At 37.2% G+C, this 21,152-nt stretch overlaps 3 protein-coding genes across 7 annotated transcripts; 2 read left to right on the plus strand and 1 right to left on the minus strand.

The window, feature by feature from the left end:
* The first annotated feature begins 846 nt into the window (after positions 1 to 846).
* On the plus strand, positions 847 to 11,533 carry LOC110725738. 3 transcript variants are annotated; one of them, XM_021905207.1, is made up of 10 exons: positions 847 to 6,118; positions 6,149 to 6,844; positions 7,055 to 7,184; positions 7,323 to 7,473; positions 7,598 to 7,670; positions 7,853 to 7,927; positions 8,935 to 9,025; positions 9,127 to 9,515; positions 9,587 to 9,690; positions 10,663 to 11,533. In XM_021905207.1, exons 1-10 carry the CDS (start codon positions 1,819 to 1,821, stop codon positions 11,071 to 11,073), a joined length of 6,420 nt encoding a protein of 2,139 aa, XP_021760899.1. In that variant the 5' UTR covers positions 847 to 1,818; the 3' UTR covers positions 11,074 to 11,533. The 3 variants fall into 3 exon arrangements, with proteins under 3 accessions (XP_021760899.1, XP_021760898.1, XP_021760900.1); XM_021905208.1 differs by having other exon boundaries at positions 849 to 6,844; positions 9,127 to 9,397; positions 9,473 to 9,515; XM_021905206.1 differs by having other exon boundaries at positions 848 to 6,844.
* A 456-nt stretch (positions 11,534 to 11,989) lies between these two features.
* Positions 11,990 to 16,671, plus strand: LOC110725743 (NAD(P)H-quinone oxidoreductase subunit M, chloroplastic-like). 2 transcript variants are annotated; one of them, XM_021905212.1, is made up of 3 exons: positions 11,990 to 12,549; positions 13,123 to 13,325; positions 16,445 to 16,671. In XM_021905212.1, the coding sequence occupies exons 1-2, from the start codon at positions 12,097 to 12,099 to the stop codon at positions 13,297 to 13,299; spliced, it is 630 nt and encodes a 209-aa protein (XP_021760904.1). In that variant the 5' UTR covers positions 11,990 to 12,096; the 3' UTR covers positions 13,300 to 13,325; positions 16,445 to 16,671. The 2 variants fall into 2 exon arrangements, with proteins under 2 accessions (XP_021760904.1, XP_021760903.1); XM_021905211.1 differs by having other exon boundaries at positions 16,461 to 16,671.
* Positions 13,314 to 20,895, minus strand: LOC110725740. 2 transcript variants are annotated; one of them, XM_021905209.1, is made up of 5 exons: positions 20,028 to 20,895; positions 18,038 to 19,179; positions 17,705 to 17,933; positions 14,740 to 14,822; positions 13,314 to 13,652 (listed from the first exon to the last, which is right to left on the minus strand). In XM_021905209.1, the coding sequence occupies exons 2-5, from the start codon at positions 19,127 to 19,129 to the stop codon at positions 13,572 to 13,574; spliced, it is 1,485 nt and encodes a 494-aa protein (XP_021760901.1). In that variant the 5' UTR covers positions 19,130 to 19,179; positions 20,028 to 20,895; the 3' UTR covers positions 13,314 to 13,571. The 2 variants fall into 2 exon arrangements, with proteins under 2 accessions (XP_021760901.1, XP_021760902.1); XM_021905210.1 differs by having other exon boundaries at positions 18,038 to 18,993; positions 20,028 to 20,894.
* Between the last annotated feature and the right edge of the window lie 257 nt (positions 20,896 to 21,152).

Consider the following 21,152-nt stretch of genomic DNA (forward strand, 5'->3'; position numbering starts at 1 on the left):
AGAAATTTAAATAAGAAATAGGAGTTTCTAGTTTGGAGTTTGCAGTTGGTGTTTGAGCGTTTTTGAAATAAGACCCAACTCATATAAAAAAAGCAATGTTAATTAAGCATAGAATGACATAAATTAGTACTATTATTGCTACATTTTGCTTGAATTTGTAGAGAAAATACAAGTTGATATCCTATTTTAACAAAAATTGTTAATATTAAGGTTCATTTTGTAAATTTAGTAGCCACACCAAGGATAATTTTGTAAATTTAGCAACCACACCCCCTTTCTCGCCCCTCTATCAATTGCACCACCGCACAACCTTTGGCTTCACCAAATGACCTTTAGCTTCACCATTCGACCCCAGCTGACCATCGCACAACCTTTAGCTTCACCAGTCAACAACCATACAAACTCTAGTAACACCAACCAACCATCGCAAGACCGTTAGCACCACCATCCGATTGCCGCAACACCATCAGTATGAGATAATCCCTTTTCCTAAGGGGTTAGTATAGGCCCAATTTTCATAATTTGTATTAGGGTGTCTTATGTTGGTCGGCCGACAGGCTGACCGCATTAGATCCGTCAAGGTGGTCGATTTTGGGCATGACCATAGGAGGGAAGGAGATAGAAGGAAGTAGTGGCCATGGGAATGGAGGAGGGAGCAGGAAAAAAATATCCATGTGAGGGGAGGAGAGAGGAATTTTGGTGATATTAACATGTTTTTGTTAATATAGGATATCAATCTAGTTTAGCTCATAATTGTATACTATATTAAAAAATTTAAAAGATGTACAAAACTTGCATAAGTTACCTGTCAAAAGTGCAACTCAAGCAACCTTAGAGCACATGTGCTGATGTACCATTATTTGCCTACCTAAGTCAAATACGTATAACTTATTTTACCTTTTTTATAATGTCGTGTTTTAAAAAGGCATAACCCATAACCTAACACAAACAATAACATATCAATGTATCATAACCGTATCGTACTTTTGTTCCTCCTAACTTATGTCGTGTTGTGTCATAAACTAACCCAACCCAAGACATCTATAGCCACAATACTCTCCAAAACACGACAAGTGTAATAGTGTATCAAAGCCCCCTAATCCCACGGCTTAATATCAAGTATCAACCCTTAAATTACGGCCGTAAAAAAAAAATTAAAAATATCAACCCTTATTCCCTTCATCATCCTGTTATCCCTGAATCCACTGTAATGTTGACCAATAAAAATCATCAAAGACTCCTCTTATAGTCCTAGTCAAAATTCAATCCGAGGAATTTAAAAATTCGCTCTCGGTTACCGGACTGAAGCCGTAAAACCTAGCTCAAAATACCAAAGCCCCAAAAGGGCCCTTGCGAGCCTTAGCCATTTAGGAAAGGACTCGTTCCGGGGAGATACTTCGGATGAAGAAGGGGAGACCTTACTTTCACACGCATGAAAGCGAACGACGCGACGGGGGTAACCAAATATAGCAGCTGCGCCCCTTTCTTTCTTTCAGAACCTCGTGGACGGAAGAAAAAAGGGAAGTTTTAAAACAGGGCTTTGCGGTCTACTTACTAAAAAAAAGAAATCGGGAATAAAGCTAGTTTGTCTTTTCATATTTCTCCAAAGCTGGCGGGGACCCCAGCTCAAAGTAAGTAATTTACCGATAAGGCCAGTGAGGTTCCAACTGTAGTGAAATGAAGGGTCTTTCTTAAAGTTCACTATGGTTCCCTAAACAAAATCATACCAACCACTCTTCTTGTAAACAACTCCGACTCTTCTACTTCTCAAACAAACCCCCTACTCCAAATAACCGCTCTCTTTTCCCCTCAACCACCATGAACCACCACAACAACAACCACCACCACCATTACCGCCACCACCAACAACCCTGGCAACAACAGCACCACCACCAACACCCTCAACTCATCGACTCACCTCGCTACCTTCCTCCGCCGCCGCCGCTGCCGCCGCCGTCTTTCCCCGACGACCACCCTCATCACTTCCCACCTCCGCCGCAACGCCACCTTCCTCCTCCTCCTCCACCCCACAACCACAACCACCATCATCATCATCCTCTCTCTCCTCGCCTCGTTCATCATCCTCCTCCTCCATCCCCACCACCTTCTCATCATTCCCCCATTGAAACCCCCTTCAATTTCATCAACTCCCCTCCTCACCAATACCACCATAACCCCCACCAACAGCCTCATCTTCATCATCGTCGTCTTCTGGAAGATGAACATCGAGATGGGTTTCGATCTCCGACTCGGGTAATCCCTCCTAATCATTATCATCATGTTCATAATCATAATCATCATGGGATTGATGATGTTGATGTTGAAAATCAGCTTCGATTTCGGGTATCTCAACTCCCGCCGCCGCCGCCGCTTCCGCCGATGTCGGCGTCTAGGGTTTCGCCGATGTCGGATTCCAGAGTTTCGCCGATGTCGCCTGGTGTGTGTCGTTCTCCTACTCAATTTGTTCATAGGGTTAGGCGTGAGATTGAAAGTCCTCCTAGGTTTAGGGAGGAATTGGGTTTAGAATCTCGTGTTAGGGTTCATCATTCTGATGGGGTTGAGTATCAATTGAGGCGGGATCGGGAACGGGACCGGGAACGGGGTGATGAGCGTAGGGTTTTGGGGGTTTTTGATAGGTTGGAAGGGGATTTTGGTCGTGATCATCGTGAGTTTGAGCATCATGAAAAGTATTATCCTGAGATGATGCCGGCGAGGAAGGAGATTGAGTTGAATTCGGGGAGTAGTGAATGTCGTCGAGGGTCGTTGAATGATGAGGGATTGGTGAGGGGTGGTAGGGATGATGTTGTATTGGAGGAGAATGTGAATATGAGGCGGGGTAGTGGTGGCGGTGGTGGTTCGAGGGAAGTGTCTCGTTCTCCCATCAAGTTTCGGATTGGAGGGGTTGAGGTTGATGATAAGGGAAGTAATAGAGGGAGGAATGAAGAGGTTCAAGAGTATAGTAATCGCGGTACTCCTAAGAAGAATGTGCAGAAGAAGAGTGCATTTCTTAGGATACAACCAGGGAAACCACAGCAGCAACATAGTAGTAGTTTTAGGAATAGGTTTGACAAAAATAATGGCAGTAATAAAACTCCTAGTCCACACAAAGGAAAAGAGTCGAATTCAGAGTCTTTAGATTGTAGGGTGAGTGAAGAGAGAGTGAGAAACCCTGTCGAGCTTGACGTGTCTTTTAAATCAAATGCTTTAGTGGCCAAGCCGATCATGGCTGCCCCTTCTTGTTCTGGGGTAGAATGTAACGTGAATAACTCATTGACTGATTTAGGTGTTAGAATAGATGGTGATAGTCTGCCAAAAGTAGGGAGTCTTACTGATTATTCTTCTGTATCTAAAAGGGAAGAGAAAGATATTAAGAATAGGGTTAGAGTGTCTTCTATCATGAAGAGACTTGGCAGTCCAAATAATCTAGAGGTACACGGTAGTCGCTCAGAATTGTCTTCTGGTGGATCTATTAGCGTGTCTGGAGGTATTACTTCTAAGGCAGATTCGAAAGGTGAGGTTTTGGGTAGGGTTAATAAGAAAGCTGGATTAGATAATGTATCTACGCGTACTGCTAGGAAGAAGAGGAAAGCCAATAGTCCTATTTCCCGCCTATCTAGATCAGTGTCCATAAAGACAGATAGTGGGCTTGTAAATGTTGACTGTTCAGCCAATCGTCCTTCTGATGTCTCTATGCCTTCTGATGTCTCTGTAAAGAATTTAGAGACAAAGTCTTCTTGTGGCGGCAATGTTATTGATTCAACTCAGAACATATTAGTGGATATGGGCAAATTTGAAGTCAGTAAATCCTCTGCTGCTTCAGATCAAAGGGAAGTTCTAGGTCATCCTGTTACTGAAGCATCTGATTCTTCTAAGAGAATTAGGGAGATTGGAATGTCTGAACATCTTCCTGGTTCACCAGGATCCCTGAGGATTGGATTTTCTGATGGTCATGGAAACATGGAGGGTATGTTACAAGATGAGCAGAAAATCTCTAATCCTGATGAGGACGTGACAAAACTTGTGGAGAAATTTATTTCAGACGTATATATTGAAAAGGACAGTGTCAAGGATCAGGATATGGCTCCTGTATTGGTCATCAATAATGGTTCTGAGGAAGGTTCCTCTGAGTTGGTGATACGTGTTGGAGACAATGTGGATAGTAATGACAATTGTCGTGGAAACGTGGATACATTGGATTTTGTAGAAAACATGAGTTCTGTCTCAATTCCAGCTAATGTCTCAAAGAAAGAAAATATAGTGGATTTATCATGCCCATTGACTGATGCTGTTAAGTCTTGTGAAGATCAGGTATTTTCTTCACCTGAAAATGCTACTATTGGACTATCATTAGGGAGTTTGTATTCTGATAGAAATCATGAGCCAGAATCAAAATATTCTGAGGATTATGAAAAGTTGGAAAGTTTCTCAATTGATGTCTGTAGTGACAAAAGAACCTCCCTCAGTTACAATGATGATGTTACCGTTAGCTTAGAACATGTAAAAAACAGTGCTTCTGATGTCAGGGATACAAATGACATTCAGGAGGAACATTGTCAAGGTTCAGAGACCATGTTAGTCAATGATGATACCACATTAGGAAAAGAAGACAATTCAAAGACTTGTGTTGATGCAGGTGGTGTATTGGCTGTTCCTGTTAACAAGGATAGCTCTCAACTCAACAGAAAGAGAAAATCCAAAACTGAGCCAAACTCTTTAGATTCGAGAATATCGGAATCGTGTCAATTGGTTGTGAACTTAAGCTTTCCTATTGAGAATGCAACCCATCCTGTGGAGAAACATAGCTCTGCAGTTTCAGGGTCAGCATGTGTCGAATCAGATATTGCACATGGGAATGAAATTGCTGGAAGTTGTTTGAAGGGTATGAATTCCATGAATCACCCTCCTGATTTAGATCTAATTGAGCATTCTTCTAGTTTTGGTAAGAAAAGGAAAGTATATCCATTGGAATCCGTTTTCTCTGATGCACCAGAGTTTGAGAGTTCTGATTTACCCGTGTCTGGAAAATTGTTGACACCGGTAGCTGATGAGCCCTCCACCAATCATTCACCACAATTTTCAGAGAGATTTGAACTACAAAAGTCTGTAATTACTGGGAAAGGTGCAGCTGACAGAGCAGCCAGCAATTTGTGTGCAGAAACATGTAGCTTAGCTGACAATTCAATCTCTGACTTCCTGTGCACAGATTCATGTTTATCTATCACAGAGAGTACCCCACCAGATGTAGAGCAGTCTAATTTGCCTGAATCCGGGTGTCATCAGAAGGTAGACAAGATTTTGATGACGGCTGGAGCCGATGATGGAAATGGGCTCAATACGTTGACAACAATTGAGAGAAAGAGTAATTTGCAGTGCTTGCCGGGTGATCATACCAGGGATGCAGAGCAAGGATCTCTGGCAATGAATTTGGATTTTGATGGTGCTATTGCTCTAAATTCTAATCTGTCCTCTTTGTCTGGTTGTTTGCAGTCACATGCTGAATCTACTGATGGCGGAGTTACTGCAAACTTTGATATGTTGGATACACCATCCAATTCGGGCCTAACTGAGGCTTGCTCTCTTCTTCCTTCATCCTTGAATACATCAATTGCCAGTCCAGTGATTCATGTGACCTCAGGTGAGAAGCTGTGTAAGGATGACAAAAAATCAAGTAAACCTTTTGCAAAACAGAGCTCGATTACCTCCCAGGCCAATCTGCTTCCTGAAAGTCGTAAGAAAAGCTCGAAGCCAGGTATATCAGCAACATCAGGTGTTCAGCCATTTGCTCAGAAAGGTGTATTGATGTCATCAAAGCAGGAAAAGACTACAAAATCCAGCTCAAATTTCATGATCAGACAGAGGAAGAATGTGCTAACCCGTTCTGAAGCAAGTCCTTCCACCAGCCATCTTTCAGCCGTGATTAAACCCTCTAAATCACAGACTTTTCCAGTAAAACCTCGTACATGGCATCGAACAAGTAACTTAACAGCTAACATACCTGCAAAAAAGCCATCCGGGGGAATTCCTCCACCACACAGGGCACTGTCTAGTAAAGCTGTGAAGGTTCAGGACACTTCTTACATACGAAAAGGAAACAGTCTTGTAAGAAATCCCATTTCTGGTGCATCCACTTCAGGTTCTCTTGCTGTTGGTGCATCCACTTCAGGTTCTCTTGCTGTTGGTGCATCCACTTCAGGTTCTCTTGCTGTTGGTGCAACCATCGATCGGCCAAGGCCAAATAAGACAGACAAGATCAGCAAGATTGTGGGCTCTGTGATGATTGAGTCTACTGGGTTACCTGATGGGCTTGTGAAAGGAGGGCGAAATGCCCCCATTGAAATGCCAAAAACACCTCCATTACCCTGCAGTAGTAAGACATCAGATAATGATGCTGTATACTCTGGACAATGCGTATCTTCCTTACATGTGGATCACTCTGTAGGAACTGACAGTGAAGAGGCACTTAAATCTCCTGATGTTGCATTGAATTCCTTAATGGATCCTGAATCTGCTGTGAACAGAAATTTGGAGGATCCTGTTATTTTGAGTGATGGAGATTTGGTTGGATCGAATTCAGAGAAGATGATATACGTTAAGCACAAATTAAATCAATTGATTGCTGCTTTAAAGTCCTCACAATCATCTTTGCTTAACACTGACAAGGGCACAGCTACATCTTCCGATGTCAATTACTTCAAGAGAAGAAAAAACCAACTCATTAGAGCTTCCTCTGATGGCAATATTCAGCAATTGGCTGTGGTAAATAAAGATAATCCCATGTCAGTTTCTCAAAGGGCTTTTCATGCTTCCTCTGGCAGAAGTTTTACCAAAAGACTATCAAATAAAGGTATCTTATTACTCGCCTTCCCATCTGACTACTTTAGTTCATTAACTGAATACTGGATTACTACATAGCATTTTATGTTTGTAATATTTTTTAATAATTAGTTGGAATTTTCCATCTGGCTTTAGCTTCTGTCTGCATGCGTAATTTTTTTGTCATATTATAATCATCTACCTGGAAAAGAGTCCATACTAATTTTTCTATATTATGCAGTTAAATCTACGAAATTTTCGCTTGTTTGGAAGTTGGGTGAGTCCAAGTCCTGTGGTAAAGGTGTTGATTCAATGAGATCAAGGAGACTGCTGTCCCACTTGTTACCTTGGAAAAGAGCTACTTATTGGAGGTTTGTCTGGCTGACCTCGGCCAGCTCTTAAAATTCTTCTATTTGCTGAAAGCATATGCTATATCAATTTGATTTTATTTCAATGGTTTTGCTTGTGGATGCATTTGTCTGACTGAAATTATGTGGTTTGTTTTTTAGTCGAAAACTGCTTTCTTCCAAAAAGAGGGGTGCTGTGTATGTAAGGTCGAGTCGTGGTTTTTCTTTAAGAAGATCAAAGGTCATAAGTCTTCCTGGAACTAGTTTAAAATGGTCGAAGTCCATGGAAAAGCGTTCAAAGAAGGTTGGAGAGGTTAGTCAAATCATTATTTCAATGTGATGATTACAAATGATATTGTTTTCCTATGGCTCTTTTGTGTGTAATTGGGTATTATACTCCGTTTTGTCTTATTAGTTTGTTTATTAACCATTCACAGGAAGCTGCTAAGGCAGTTGCTGCAATGAATTCTGTACAAAAATCTGGATCCTTACAAACTAATTCTAAAGCAGGTAGGTTGATCACAAGATTCTTAGGTCATGATGTATTCTGTAATCTATTTTGAGACATAAATAACTAATTCGTAGTGTGGGCTTCCCCTATACCCCTGGTTAAGTATTGTGTATTTTGGTATGGTCTTGTTGCAACCTTCACCACTCTAGTTGATTTGGTTATAAATATTTGTGATGAACAGGAGAACGAATATTTCGTATTGGCGTTTTTCGATACCGTATGGATCCTTCAAGGAGGACACTTCAAAGGATTTCAGGTTTCTAGTTTACTTTGCCCTGGTTCTTTTGCTTCATTAATTTCCTTCATCATATGATTAAGAGCTAAAAAGAAATTTTGGTTTTGTTTCAATTACAACATAGACTCTTAACATTCATCCAGCGAGAGGTATATCAATGGGGTAGTCGGTAGCCTATTCATAGCTATGTCAAAATCAGGAGGTAGAAGTTGATTCTCATGCTGTCGTTAATAGTAGTTGGTCTATATATTTATATCCAAGTATTGCACCGTGCATCCTTGTGTTTGGAAGGGGTTTGTGGGATGTAGAGGATCAACAGCTGATATATGCTTCTTCCTAGCAACTTGCTTTTAGAGTCACCTAGTGCTATACGAACATTGTGCATCTATTCAGTTCTTTGTATTTTAGAATGTGGTTTGTGTAGTTGTTGCCGATTGGGAATAATGGGATGTGCTAGATGGTTTCTACTGTCATTCCACTAGAAAATTAGCTAGCATAAACTGTTAAGTCCTGATAGAGGATACAGCTAAAGAATTACAATATGCGGTCATAGAAGGCCATGGTTAGAGTTGTTTTTAGTCTTGTGTGAGGATGGTCATGGACAGCTTTAGAGTGTGTCAAAGTGCAGTTTTACAAGCTCTGATTATTTAAAACTTGTGGTAGTGAGTCAATTGTTGGCTCCCATCCCGTTTAGTTGTAGTTGTAGGCATTCTATATTTCTTCTGCTAAAGGGTGTGACTTGTGAGTGACGTTCATCTTCGCTCAATATAGATATTAAATTTTACTGTTGCTGGAGGATATCTTAATGCTCTATATATAAGTTTAACTAAATTAATGGGTGGCCTTGTGTTGCTAATTGTTAATGCTCCTTTACATAGCTGCTTGGAATTTTGATCCACATGGTATCAATTTACCTTTCAGATTATCCTGTTGATTTCCTCCTTTCCCTCAATCTTCTTTTAAGAATTCATCTGTTATTTATGATTGATATTCAATAGTATTTAAACTAACCATAAATTGTTGAATAGATGAGGAAGCATCAGACTTTACTGCTTCAAAGACAGATAAGGATGTCAGAAAAACTTATGTGCCAAAGAGGCTAATAATTGGAAGTGATGAGTATGTCAATACTACTAGCAACTGTTTGCAGGAATGTTATTTCTTGGAATAAAACTCACTCTTTCCCTCTGGTTTTGGATAAATATCTTCCTATTTGGTAGGTATGTTCGGATTGGCAATGGCAACCAACTTGTTAGAGACCCAAAGAGGCGCACTCGCATTTTGGCTAGTGAAAAAGTTCGATGGAGTTTGCACACTGCTAGGATGCGATTAGCCAAAAAACGTAAATTCTGCCAGTTTTTCACTAGATTTGGTAAATGCAACAAGGGTGAAGGAAAATGTTCATTTATACATGATCCATCCAAAATTGCTGTCTGCACCAAATTTTTGAAGGGTTTATGTGCCGATCTGGATTGCAAATTGACTCATAAGGTCTATCATGCTATGCCCTCTGTCTGGATGATTGTCTTTGGACCATTGTTGCTTAATTCTATATCTGTGATGCAGGTTATTCCGGAAAGAATGCCCGATTGTTCATTTTTCCTGCAAGGTGGTTTTCTATCTTTTATGCATTTGATTAGTATCACAACGGGCATAAATGTTGACTGCCTTCTCATGCAGGCTTATGCTCTAATGAGAAGTGTCCTTATCGTCATGTCAATGTGAATCCAAAAGCCTCTATATGTGAGAGCTTCCTCAGGGGCTATTGTGCTGAAGGGAATGAGGTATTAATTGCTAACATCAATATATTTAAATCTTTGTTTTTCAAGTCATTAGCCCTTTGCATTTTGTCTCTGTCCAAATGCATTTGTCCACCTTTCCTTTTTTAGTTGTCTAGAATAATTTTCTTTAGTTAGCCGCTGCACATAAATTTGACTTTTGCCATTCCCATTTTGTTGGTTAAAGTTTACGAGTTAAAAGTGTCATTATGGACAAGGGGGGTAAAATATGATGTCTTTGTTGTCAAATCATTATCCTCTTTCTGCAAAATAGTTTCTTTTTTGTCCCCTTTATTCATGTCTTTCTATTATTAAACGCCCCATTATTTCCAAACTAGATTAGAAGGAAAATTCCTTGGTATTGCAAACTCTACTGCTTGTGTAGTTTTTGTGTTTTGAAAGTATGATTAATATTTACCTGATTAAACAACATTTACTTTGAAAATTATATTAGAACATAAAAGAAAATAGAGGCACAGACAAGTAGCATTTTTTTTTAATCTCAATGCTATGACCTTTGTACAGAAGATTTTTCTTCCTCCCCTGCCTGACATTTCCTTACCGGCTCTATCTTACCAATCTTAGGATACTAAATTAGTTGGAGGTAGTGCATACATCTTCACATATATGGGTTCTGGATTCTGGTTCGACTTTGCAATGGTGGATGTGGCATTGTTTGTCGTGTTTTCTCTGGATATTGTCAGATTTTCTTGTCCAGCTTGTTCTAGGTCTATCATAGCAGGAGTCTTTTTTACCATCATGATTATATTAACCATTCATTTCATGGCATGCATAAATAAAGTCCTGTGACACAATTATCAGAAGGGTATCTCAAGTTTTGTTTTGGGATTTCAAATTGACTATTATGTTTTCATTTATTGGTTTCTTCAACCAAACTTCTCTGTTTGCTTGTGAGTGTCACATGTCGACTTACCTGATAGAAACAAGTAGAACAAATCTCTGTCTACACACTTGCAGTGCCGGAAGAAGCACAGTTACATCTGCCCCGAATTTGAAGCCTCCGGTAGCTGCCCCCAAGGATCAAAATGCAAACTTTACCATCCAAAGAAAGGAAAGACTAAGAAACGGAAAGGCCAGAGAGATCAGAAGAATGCTAAGGGACGTTATTTTGGTTCTGGTCTCTCAGTGGTTGTAGATCCTGAGACAAAACCCATTATGCTTAAGAATCATGCTGAACCCAACAAAGTCAGTAGTGCTCTCTTTCAAGGAGACTTGGGTGATTTTGTCAGCCTTGATGTTAGTGATGATGAAGCACAAGAGGATGGACCGACGAGTGATCACACCTTATCTGAGGACGGCCCTCAGAATTCTCAGTTGGATGATTTTGACGAACTGATAAAGCCTCTTCGCTTACTGGGTAGGCTTTAGGTAAATCTTAGGTTTTATTAGTCCTTAAACACGCCACTAACTGCAGTCATTGAAAGGACAAGGAATGTCATGGAGATGCAGTCATTTGTAAATGCCTTGTTTATATGCATTTCCTCTTCTTTTCCTTTTTTCTTGGGGTGCTCATTGGGAGTGAAGGGATTGTGTAGTATACTTTTTTTTTAATTATTATTTCTTTTTTATTTAATATACCGCCTTGTAAAGTTGTAGAGATTATACTATAACATTTGTACTTTATGTAATGATCAATGAATTAGTGAGATTTACAGAAGGGAAAATTTTTCCAATCATTTGAGAACTTCCTCTTGAGCTTGTTTTGAATTTGTGTTGCTACAAGGTTGGAGGATCATTAAACACATCAAGGCAATTTCTTCCACATCATACAGCTCTTGATGCTCTTTATGTCAAGTAACAAAAAAAAAAAAAAAAAAAAAAAAAAAAAGAAAAAAAAAGGATAATAGGAACGAATTTTAGTGTAACTTGACAAGCAAAGTCATGGTAATGAAATTGTGAGAAGAAAAGAATATAACTTTGGGATTGAATTTACCATTGGTTCAGTAAAATGCAATTGTGGTAAAATGCAAATGAGATAATCATATAAAATTGTAGTGATTTTTCCATAAAGGTATTAATATGGAATGAGGGAGTAATTTTTCCATAATGGTATTAAGTCACAAATATCACTATCTACATTGTATTGACATTTAGCCTTTTTCTAATTCATTGGAGTATTTTGCTCCACTCAAAATGCTCTTTATTATCTAAATTAAATTGTCAAAAAAAATAAATAAAAATAAATAAATAAAAAATAATAAAAAAATCTCTACGGAATGTCATATTGTAATTTGTACCGTTCTCATCTAATCTCAAATTTCCAACCCCTTCCCCCCAAATGAAAACAACACAACTTACATCTTATCCGAAAAAAAAATAAAAAAAAATAGAGGACTCAAATACATTGGAAGCTTATGCCTCAGAACAATAACCAAAACAACTTGTTTAACTATGGCAGCTGCTTCATCATACATACCTTCAATTAAACTCCCTACCTTTTCTTCGAACATCCGAAGCAAACGAGCCCTGCCAAAGAGGCTCAGCTTCCGTATTTCAGCTCAACAGCAAGCTGAAATTCAAGAATCAGAGCAACTGAAGGCAGAAAATGAAAATGAAGAGCAAGAAGGAATGAAGCAACAGCAGAAAATACCGACTCCAATTGAACCCCAAGTGAATGTCAAGAACAGAAACTTGGCAAGAGAATATGGAGGGCAGTGGCTCAGCAGTGTGACCAGGCATGTTAGGATCTATGCTGCCTACATTGACCCTGAAACCTGCGCGATGGATCAGACGCAGATGGATAAACTCACACTTATTCTTGATCCAACTAATGAATTCTTGTGGACTGATGACAACTGCAACCAGGTTTACAACTACTTCCAGGAGCTCGTCGATCATTATGAGGTATCGTCTCTAATTTCCTCAGCCAAATGGGCTAGTTATAATCATATTAGTATAATCAAATAGTTAGAAAATTCAAGTGCTTCCATAAGCAATTCCAACAGCTTTAACTCTGAAATGTAAAATTTTCTAATCATGGCCAATTTCTATAGTGATAAGATATTCCCTATATTGGGTAATAGACGACTGGTCATGCCACATTAAAAAGCCAACAAAAAGCCATTAGCCAAACAGGCAAACACTCCCGGAAATATTGAATAGTGATGAATAATTTAGTATCCTAAGCTCTAAAAAATGTCTCAGATGTAACCCTGTACTTGGTATAATACTGCGTATTTGATACTGAAATTGAGAAAGAAACTAAGAATTTTCTACTGGAAAACTCACAGGTAGTGGCTGATGGAGTCAAAAATAGGAAACTTTAGGTCCACTTTGCTACCAGAGGTCTGAATCAGTAATCACTAATCAGTAGAAAACGCTAAATACATGCAGTGCCAAAATTGCATACTGTCCAATGTATCTGAGTCAGTAAAACTGCTGAATTTTCTGACAGTATAACCTTTGATTGGAAACCAGGGTGCACCTCTGACAGAATACACACTTCGCCTCATTGGATCGGACATAGAGCATTACATCAGAAAGATGCTCTATGACGGTGAGATAAAATACAACATGAATTCAAGAGTATTAAACTTCAGCATGGGAAAACCGCGAATGAAATTCAACAGCAATGAGCTACCAGATGTACAGTAATATCAAGAATCAGATAGTGGAAACAGGTATGTAATAAGATGTAACCATATTATTATTACACATTGAAGCTTGTTTTACTGTAATACAAAAAGGGATCTTCAATGAGCCAGATGATTCACTAATATACAACCTATTTCTTCCATTTGCTTAACATTCGTGTATATCATCAGCATGGTTCACTGAAGCAAAAATCAGAATTAGATACGAGACTTTTTACAAAATAAACCATGACGTGCCACACAACCAGTCAAGTGGAACCATTTTATGGGCATTCAGGACGATCTGGGCAAAATTTTCTTAGTCTGGTCATCCTTCCAAGGCTCACAAACTCCACTGGGAATTGAAGGGATTTTCTGGTGCCAAAAATAAAAGCTAATATTGTCAGAAGACTAGAAAAAAACAATCATTAAAACAATGTTGTTCTGCACTAAATAGAAAAACAAACGTAGGTAGGCATTGCCAAAAAGCAACTTCCTCTCAATAATTTACATATACTGCCACAAAGGCACAAATATCTTCAAGCTAAAATGCTCCTAGGCAGCATGCTTTTCACTGGAATGAGACCATGCATCTGTAAATGTCTAGCACAGTTTGCCATAATTTATGAAGATCAGAACTGTAAAAAATTTCAATCAACTTAGGCTGCTTTCTTGCTTAAAATATCTAAGCTTAACTTCCTAATTCCATATTATTTCATTTTAGTACAGAGATTTTCTTTCTTCCAGCTACTTCCTTCCCCTGGTTAAGGTAAATAAAACATCATTGGTGGAAGCAGTCACAAGAACATTGATGGAAGCAGACAATACTTTCCAAAAGATTAGACCCTTTATTTTCAAAAGACAACTAATTGACAAAGATTTTATTTACTTCACAGACAGAGTTATCATTACATTTCAGTAAGATCTTGTCCATTGATAAGCAAAATAGTCAAAAGAGGTTATACAAAAACCCAGTGGTTATGATGTATGATGAACACTGAGATCGGGCCTTAAGTCTGGAGTAAAATAGACTGAATGACTTGGCTTGACCCCTAACATACACGGTTTATCTCTTACAAGGACCAGAAATTTCACACAGGAAGAACAGGATGATGATCTAAAATCACCAACAAAGAGAGATTTTCAATTTCCAATTATGTCTACTCTACAACCAATATGGCTCTACAGTTTTGTTTTGGAATAAAGGCCATACTATTTCTATTTGGGTATAGTGTGAACTGAAAGCATGCTACCATACTGAATTACTGACCAAAATAAATAAATAAATAAAACTAAAACTACTAATATATGAAGAAGCCAAGTTTTGTTGGTGGGCTTTTATATCCCAGGAACAGCAGGGGCTAAATAAATTTAATCTCAAACTAGTTTATGTTAGTGACATAATCTTCAAGAAAGTGGAAGAGAAGAAACCAAAACAAACAAAAGATAAATGAGTTGTTACCTGCAAATAAAATCTACACATTCGTAGGAGATTCAAAACCTTGGGGCGATTAGGTTGTGCCTTTTCTATTTCAAGTTTCAGATCTGACATCAAGATAAGCAAATGATTGATGCAATGACAGACAAAAATCTGCAGGATAATATAAGCAAGAAAAAACATATGTAGTTTGACAAAAAAAACACACACACACACACACTGTTAGGACCGAAAAATTGAATTTAATAAACCGAAGACTGGACCGAACCCAAAAAATAGGTCCAAAACCTGGACCGGACTAGTTTGGACCGATTTTAGAATTTTTATTAAAAATTTCCTAAATTTATATGATTTATGGAAATTTAAAAAAAAAATGAAAAACAACATTTTAACGTCTTTTTTTGTATGTTTAGTATAAAAAGACTCATGTGACAAATTTTTCAAGCTTGGTCGGATAATTTTAATCATTATTAAAGGTTTTATGTATAATATTAAGCAAAAAACAGGTCCGGTCCAAGACCAGTTTTTATAGGGTTTTGGAACGGTCCGGACTGTAGTCCAAAAAAATGAATTTCTCGGCTCGGAGACCGGACCGATTAATTTGGTTCGATCCAGTCCATTTTTCCAGTGCGGACCAAACTTTGAACACCCCTACACACACATACCTAATCTCTTTCTTTTTAAAAAATTTTTTTGACACGTTTTGACTTTGGCACTATTCACACGCTCTCCTTTGACCGTCTTTTGTGATTTATACAAAATAAGACATAGAGTCATGTGGGGTTTTGTTATATTTGTCTCGATTTATAATTTCAAAATATCAACTTTTTATAATTTTTGCTTAGTTATAATTATAAATATTAATGGTTGAATTTTGCACTGTAAAGCGTGGCAACTAAAAACAAACAGAGGAATTACATATATATTATTGTTGTAATTACGTAAATTAAGAAAGCTTGATAAAGGTTAGTGGGTGTAAGAGAAAGTTAAATAAAGCAGGAGCGATGGAGTAAAAGGGTGGGTGGGTGTAAGAAAAGGGCAAGAGAGTATAGAAAGGAGATAATATAATGAGGTAGCATAGTAGAGGGGGGTTTGCCAAACTAGTCCTCTTTGGATCTGGTGGTGACTTTCAAGATTCTTGAAACCATAGGTCCAGGGTTCAAGGACTGGTAGAAAAACAACAGCAAAGGGGGGTTTGCCAAAATGGAATAAAGTACAAGTGAGTAGAACATAGGAGAACGGAGAAGGGGGGGGGGGGCTAAATGGAAAGTGAGTTGAACATAAATAACAAAGGTAGTAAACTATCTACTCAAACCATAGGAACCAGCTTAGCCACAAAAGCAACATGATAGCGAAATTAGCATACAATCATACATAAGTCTATTTTCCTTTATTGTATATCCAGTTTTGAAGTTTAGATGTACCAACTCCATTTCAAATTATTTGCAACGATTTGACACTTTCCACTAACACTTTATGTCAAATCGTTTGCAAAAAATATGAAACGATCTAAGCAAATTTTTTTTTTTCTTACAAAGAAACCCAGCAATACGAACGTATCATCCTTTAAAAATTATGCCAAATGTAAACATCGCACAGAATGAGTTTGTTCATTTGTTGTCTTTGTACTAATGTGGTATGGCGATGGAAAAGATTTTAAATTTTTTTTTGTCATGGATCCTAATTTTGTCGAGCATAGATATATTTCTAAAATGATTTAACACACCAGTTTGACTATTTTGCAGATAGGATGTTGAATGTGCACCAGAAGTCAGAGACTTCAGAAATTTAGTTGATTTGAACCCTTATGCGTATTGTTAATAAAGTAGGAAACTTAGAAGCAACAAAAGAAACTGCTTATGATTTGTACTCGATTACTTATTGATACAAGCCACATATACATACATATATATATAGTCATGGTCCTCATAGATTAAAAGGTTATTCCACAAATTACACTACCCATGGTTATATTATAGTTTCATCGGCAAAGCCAAGTAAGGCCTTGTTTAGTTCACCATATTTTTACTTATTTCAGAAAAAAAAAGTTCAGATAAAAAAAAAAAAGTTTAGATCATATCATCGCTTTATGTGTAGTTTTTTATCGCTAAATATCTTTAATTTTGTAATGAAAAATATTCTAAAAATCACATATTAATAAAATACACATTATTACGAATCTAACAAAACCCCACTTGCTACATTATTACCGTATAGATTATCGTATATTTAAGGTCAAAGTTTGGTCAAATCTGACATATATCAGATAAGTTCAGATAAGCAAAGATAAGGCAAACTAAACAGGGCCTAATTTTTTTTCTCTCTTCAGGATGGTAAATTTATCTACCTATTATTTTACAAATATCAATTATTGTCAAGGTAGCAAAAGGAAATCACATAGCACTCTTACATTCAAAATGACATCAAATACCATAATATAGTATGGAGAAATTTTTAAGTTGACATCAACAGATATATGAATTGTTTGTCTAAAAGTACACATGAACCCAACTTCTACTGAAACAATTAATCTTTGCAGCGCAGAAAAGGAAGGACATGCAAGTGACAGCATTAATAGCATATTAGCATCACAATACAGGCAATTCAAAAAAAGGAGAAAGAATTATGATATTTTCTTATGAGTAAGAGCCACATATGACAGTGCCGTCTTGGAAAGTATTACCAATTTATCCGTTTGCTTTACCACCTTAAGTGTCTCATACTTCATTCTTATTGACAGAGTTACAGGTAAGTCAATATTTCAAAAACAGAAAATTGGGTGAAACAAATAAATGTACATCATTTATAACAGCTAGACGAATCATTCAGAAAAAACTTTTCACATAAGTGATCTCATGTAATAACTAACTCATTGGACCAAGTAGTCTAAAACTTTAATTAAGTAGTTTCCCAGCTTTCTTAAGCTGCAATGATGAAAGAGAAGACAGAAAAGAAGCACTCTAATCAACCAAACCAAGAACAAACTTACCTGGAAATTTTTCAAGCAAAGATTTGCCCATATGTCCCGGCCTGTAAGATCCACCGCTACGGGAGTCTCTATAAATTGACACAGGCTTTTTAGAATTAAATTCCGCCAAAAGCTCGTCAAACTCCTTTCTCTCATAGGGTCTTCTTAGGTAACGATGTAACTCTTTATTCAAGTACCAGTACTCAGAAGAATCTACTCTTTGTATCTTCCCCTTTTTGCACGTCTTGTTCTATGGGAAAGCATCAAGATAATAGACAAGTTAGTGTGAATGTCAGAGGTGGGGAAAAAATGCACTATTTAGATGAAATGGAATATTGCTAAAAGAACACTTACAGACGTGCTTAGTGTATTAAGGCTATCTGTTGGAGTTGATTTCTTTTGTGATGTAATTTTTGCTCTAGAAGGTGGAGTTTGTGGTACTGGAATTGGTGTTGTAGGTTTACGAGTTAATGATGGTGGTCTTGTATCTTTCTTAATTCTAACACCAGTTTTCTGCTGATCATTGGGTTCATAAGAGATTCGCTGTAGGTCTCCATATTCATATATCACAGAGTCTTCAGTGATGTGGAGACTATTCAAGAACGTTTCATAAGTTTCATCAACTATTATAGACATCTTTTTCCCAGATCCAGAATATTTTGGACCTAGTATCTGATCACTATCCACGTCTAATTTTCTATTCTCCCTAACACAATTTCCCTTGCTAGAATGTGGAGTCTTCCTCTTGTTTCCATAAGGACGAACATTCTCAGAATCAGAATTGCTCTGATCACTATCCATGTCTAAACTCCTATTCTCCTCGAGATGATCATTCCTGGAATCAGAACTCTTCTGATTACGATCAATATATAAGATCCTATTCTCCCTAGCACGATCACCCCTGCGAGATATAGGAGTTTTCCTCTTGAATCCATCAGAGACATTCCCAGCTTTGGAATTTTTCCAACCAGATTTTGGATTTTCAGCTGCATCTAAGCTCCTGGGAAATACATCACATGAATTATCCTTTACACCGGAATTTTTTCGAGTTGATTTTAAACCGACATCCTGATGTAAGTTCCTTTTCTCATGAATAACAGTACCACAACAAGGTTGTGAAGTTTTCCTTTTCATCAGATTAGGTGACTCGTATTCATCTTCATAATAGATCGGGGACAATACACCGTTTTCTATTGACACATCACACATATATGCATTATTGTACTCCTTCAAGTTTCCCAAGAATTCCATATATGTTGGATCAACATCGTCATCCTCCACAAACTTCGCTTCCCAAAACTGTTGTAAACCTTCCAAAAATGAAACATAATCTTCATCAGCTTTATTATCTGGAGCAGTAACAAAGGATTCACCCCTCCGTCTTTTTTTATTACATGCGTTTGTTTCCATGTCTAATAAAAGATCTGATCCTTCAAATATAGACATATCCAAAGCTAAATCCTGCCTTTTTTCTCCTCCTTTCTCTTGTCACCCTCCTATTACAAACCAAATGATTAGAAAGCTATATAATCCTCGAAAACTAACATTGTTCCAATCTCCTTGTAATGACCAATCGACCATGATTAACAAGCATATACTTCATAATACACAAACAATAAACATATAGATATAACACAAGATAAAAATCAAAACACAACAGAAGATACCAAAGCATATATATCCACAAACACAAACAAACCATAAGACTTCCGGGTCATTCTGATACTGACTCTAGCACAGAGTTACACAATACTCGAAAATAACAGCTATTCAGTTTCCCCACAATGGCCAATCGACCACAATTCACAAGCATATATATATGCACAAACACAAACAAACCATAAAACACATCAACAAACCCAAAACAAAACCGAACGAGCCGGGGTAAAAACCGGAACCAAACCAAACCAAACCGAGCCTGAAATAAGCTGTATCATCCCAAAAAAAAAAAAAACCAATATTGATTCAAAAACCCCGGCAATTGACCACAATTCACAGGCACACACATACACAGAAATACAGACCATAAAACTCGTAATCAAAACAAACCCTAAAATTCGGGGCGCAACAAAATACAGGAAGGATCATTCAATTACTTGCAAAATGCAAAATTTAATACAAATTCACACAACTCAACATCTTGAAGAAAATATAAGCAAGATTATACCTTTATAATACCCAATTGGTATGAAATTCAACAATGTACATAACCAATAATTCATGTAATTAAAAAAAGTACATAAATTTCAATTTCACAAATAATCTTTTATTTAAAACAACCAAAAAAAAAAAAAAGGCAAATTTATTTCACCTACTTTCAATTTAGCTAATATAATGAGCTAACCTTGAAATTGAGGAGGATCGGTTGACGGCGGCGTCGCCGGCGGTGGTAGTGGTGTCGCCGGAGAGAGAATGCGGGAGAAGGCGAAACAAAAAGTGAGAAAAGTAAAATAAGTGAAGAGTACTCCGTATAAATTTTGTCCAATTGCAACAGTTACAACTTAAATGTAGTAGTAGTAAATATTTATTGGGGGATATCTAAAAATAAACAACGAACTAACAAAGTACAACACGAAATTGTAGTTTTTCTACGTACTGGACTCCTGGCAAAGTTTAATGGGACTTTAATGTAAAAAAAAACAAAAAAAATTAAATTGGGACATCCGGGTGTATATACGAACCTCTCATGTGGGATTATATGGTTTTGGAACCAATACAGATAAGTATTTATGATCTTCCTAATCAGAAGAAGATCATGAGAGTATAATATGGTGGTCTAACTTAGAAATTTAAGAGAAGTTGTGGGTTGATCTTGACAAAGTGACGATTGATTGAAGTGAATCTACTTAGTGGAACTTTCGTAATAGAATTGAAATTTATACGAAGTATAATAACTAAAAGGATTTATGTAGAGTTTGTTAAAAAATAAAATTAAAAAAAAAAAGATTTAGTCACACTTTAAATTGATATTAGCAAGCATTTGTGTGAGAAGAGTATAGAAATATACGCTCTCATAATATATGGAATGTGTCAAGATGATTTCCTTGGAATATACCTCCATCCTAATAAAGTACTCTTTTCTCACTTTGTATGGAAAAAATTTCAATAAGTGTTGAACTGCACTCCAATTTCGATCTGTGTATAAACACTTTATTAATTAGGTGGACAATGTAATTCAAACACAATCAATCTATTGCTTTTATTTTCATTCATGCCATATCGCGTTGAGAAACGAAACTGTTGAATTATGGAAATGTTTAATTAGCATATACTAACCTCGAATAAACAATGTAGGATAGATGCTTTATTTCTCCCATGATTATCATGTATAAATTTATGTGAAATTATCTATTACAACTCGCAATAAGACTTATTTATGCATTACTTGTATAGTTGCATCTAATTATATACAAGTCCATATGAGATTGAGTAAATGACAATAAGTTAAGAGTAATTTAGTAGATGTAAT

This window comes from Chenopodium quinoa, unplaced genomic scaffold (assembly GCF_001683475.1).
Source record: "Chenopodium quinoa cultivar QQ74 unplaced genomic scaffold, ASM168347v1, whole genome shotgun sequence".
Classification (NCBI taxonomy): domain Eukaryota; kingdom Viridiplantae; phylum Streptophyta; class Magnoliopsida; order Caryophyllales; family Amaranthaceae; genus Chenopodium; species Chenopodium quinoa.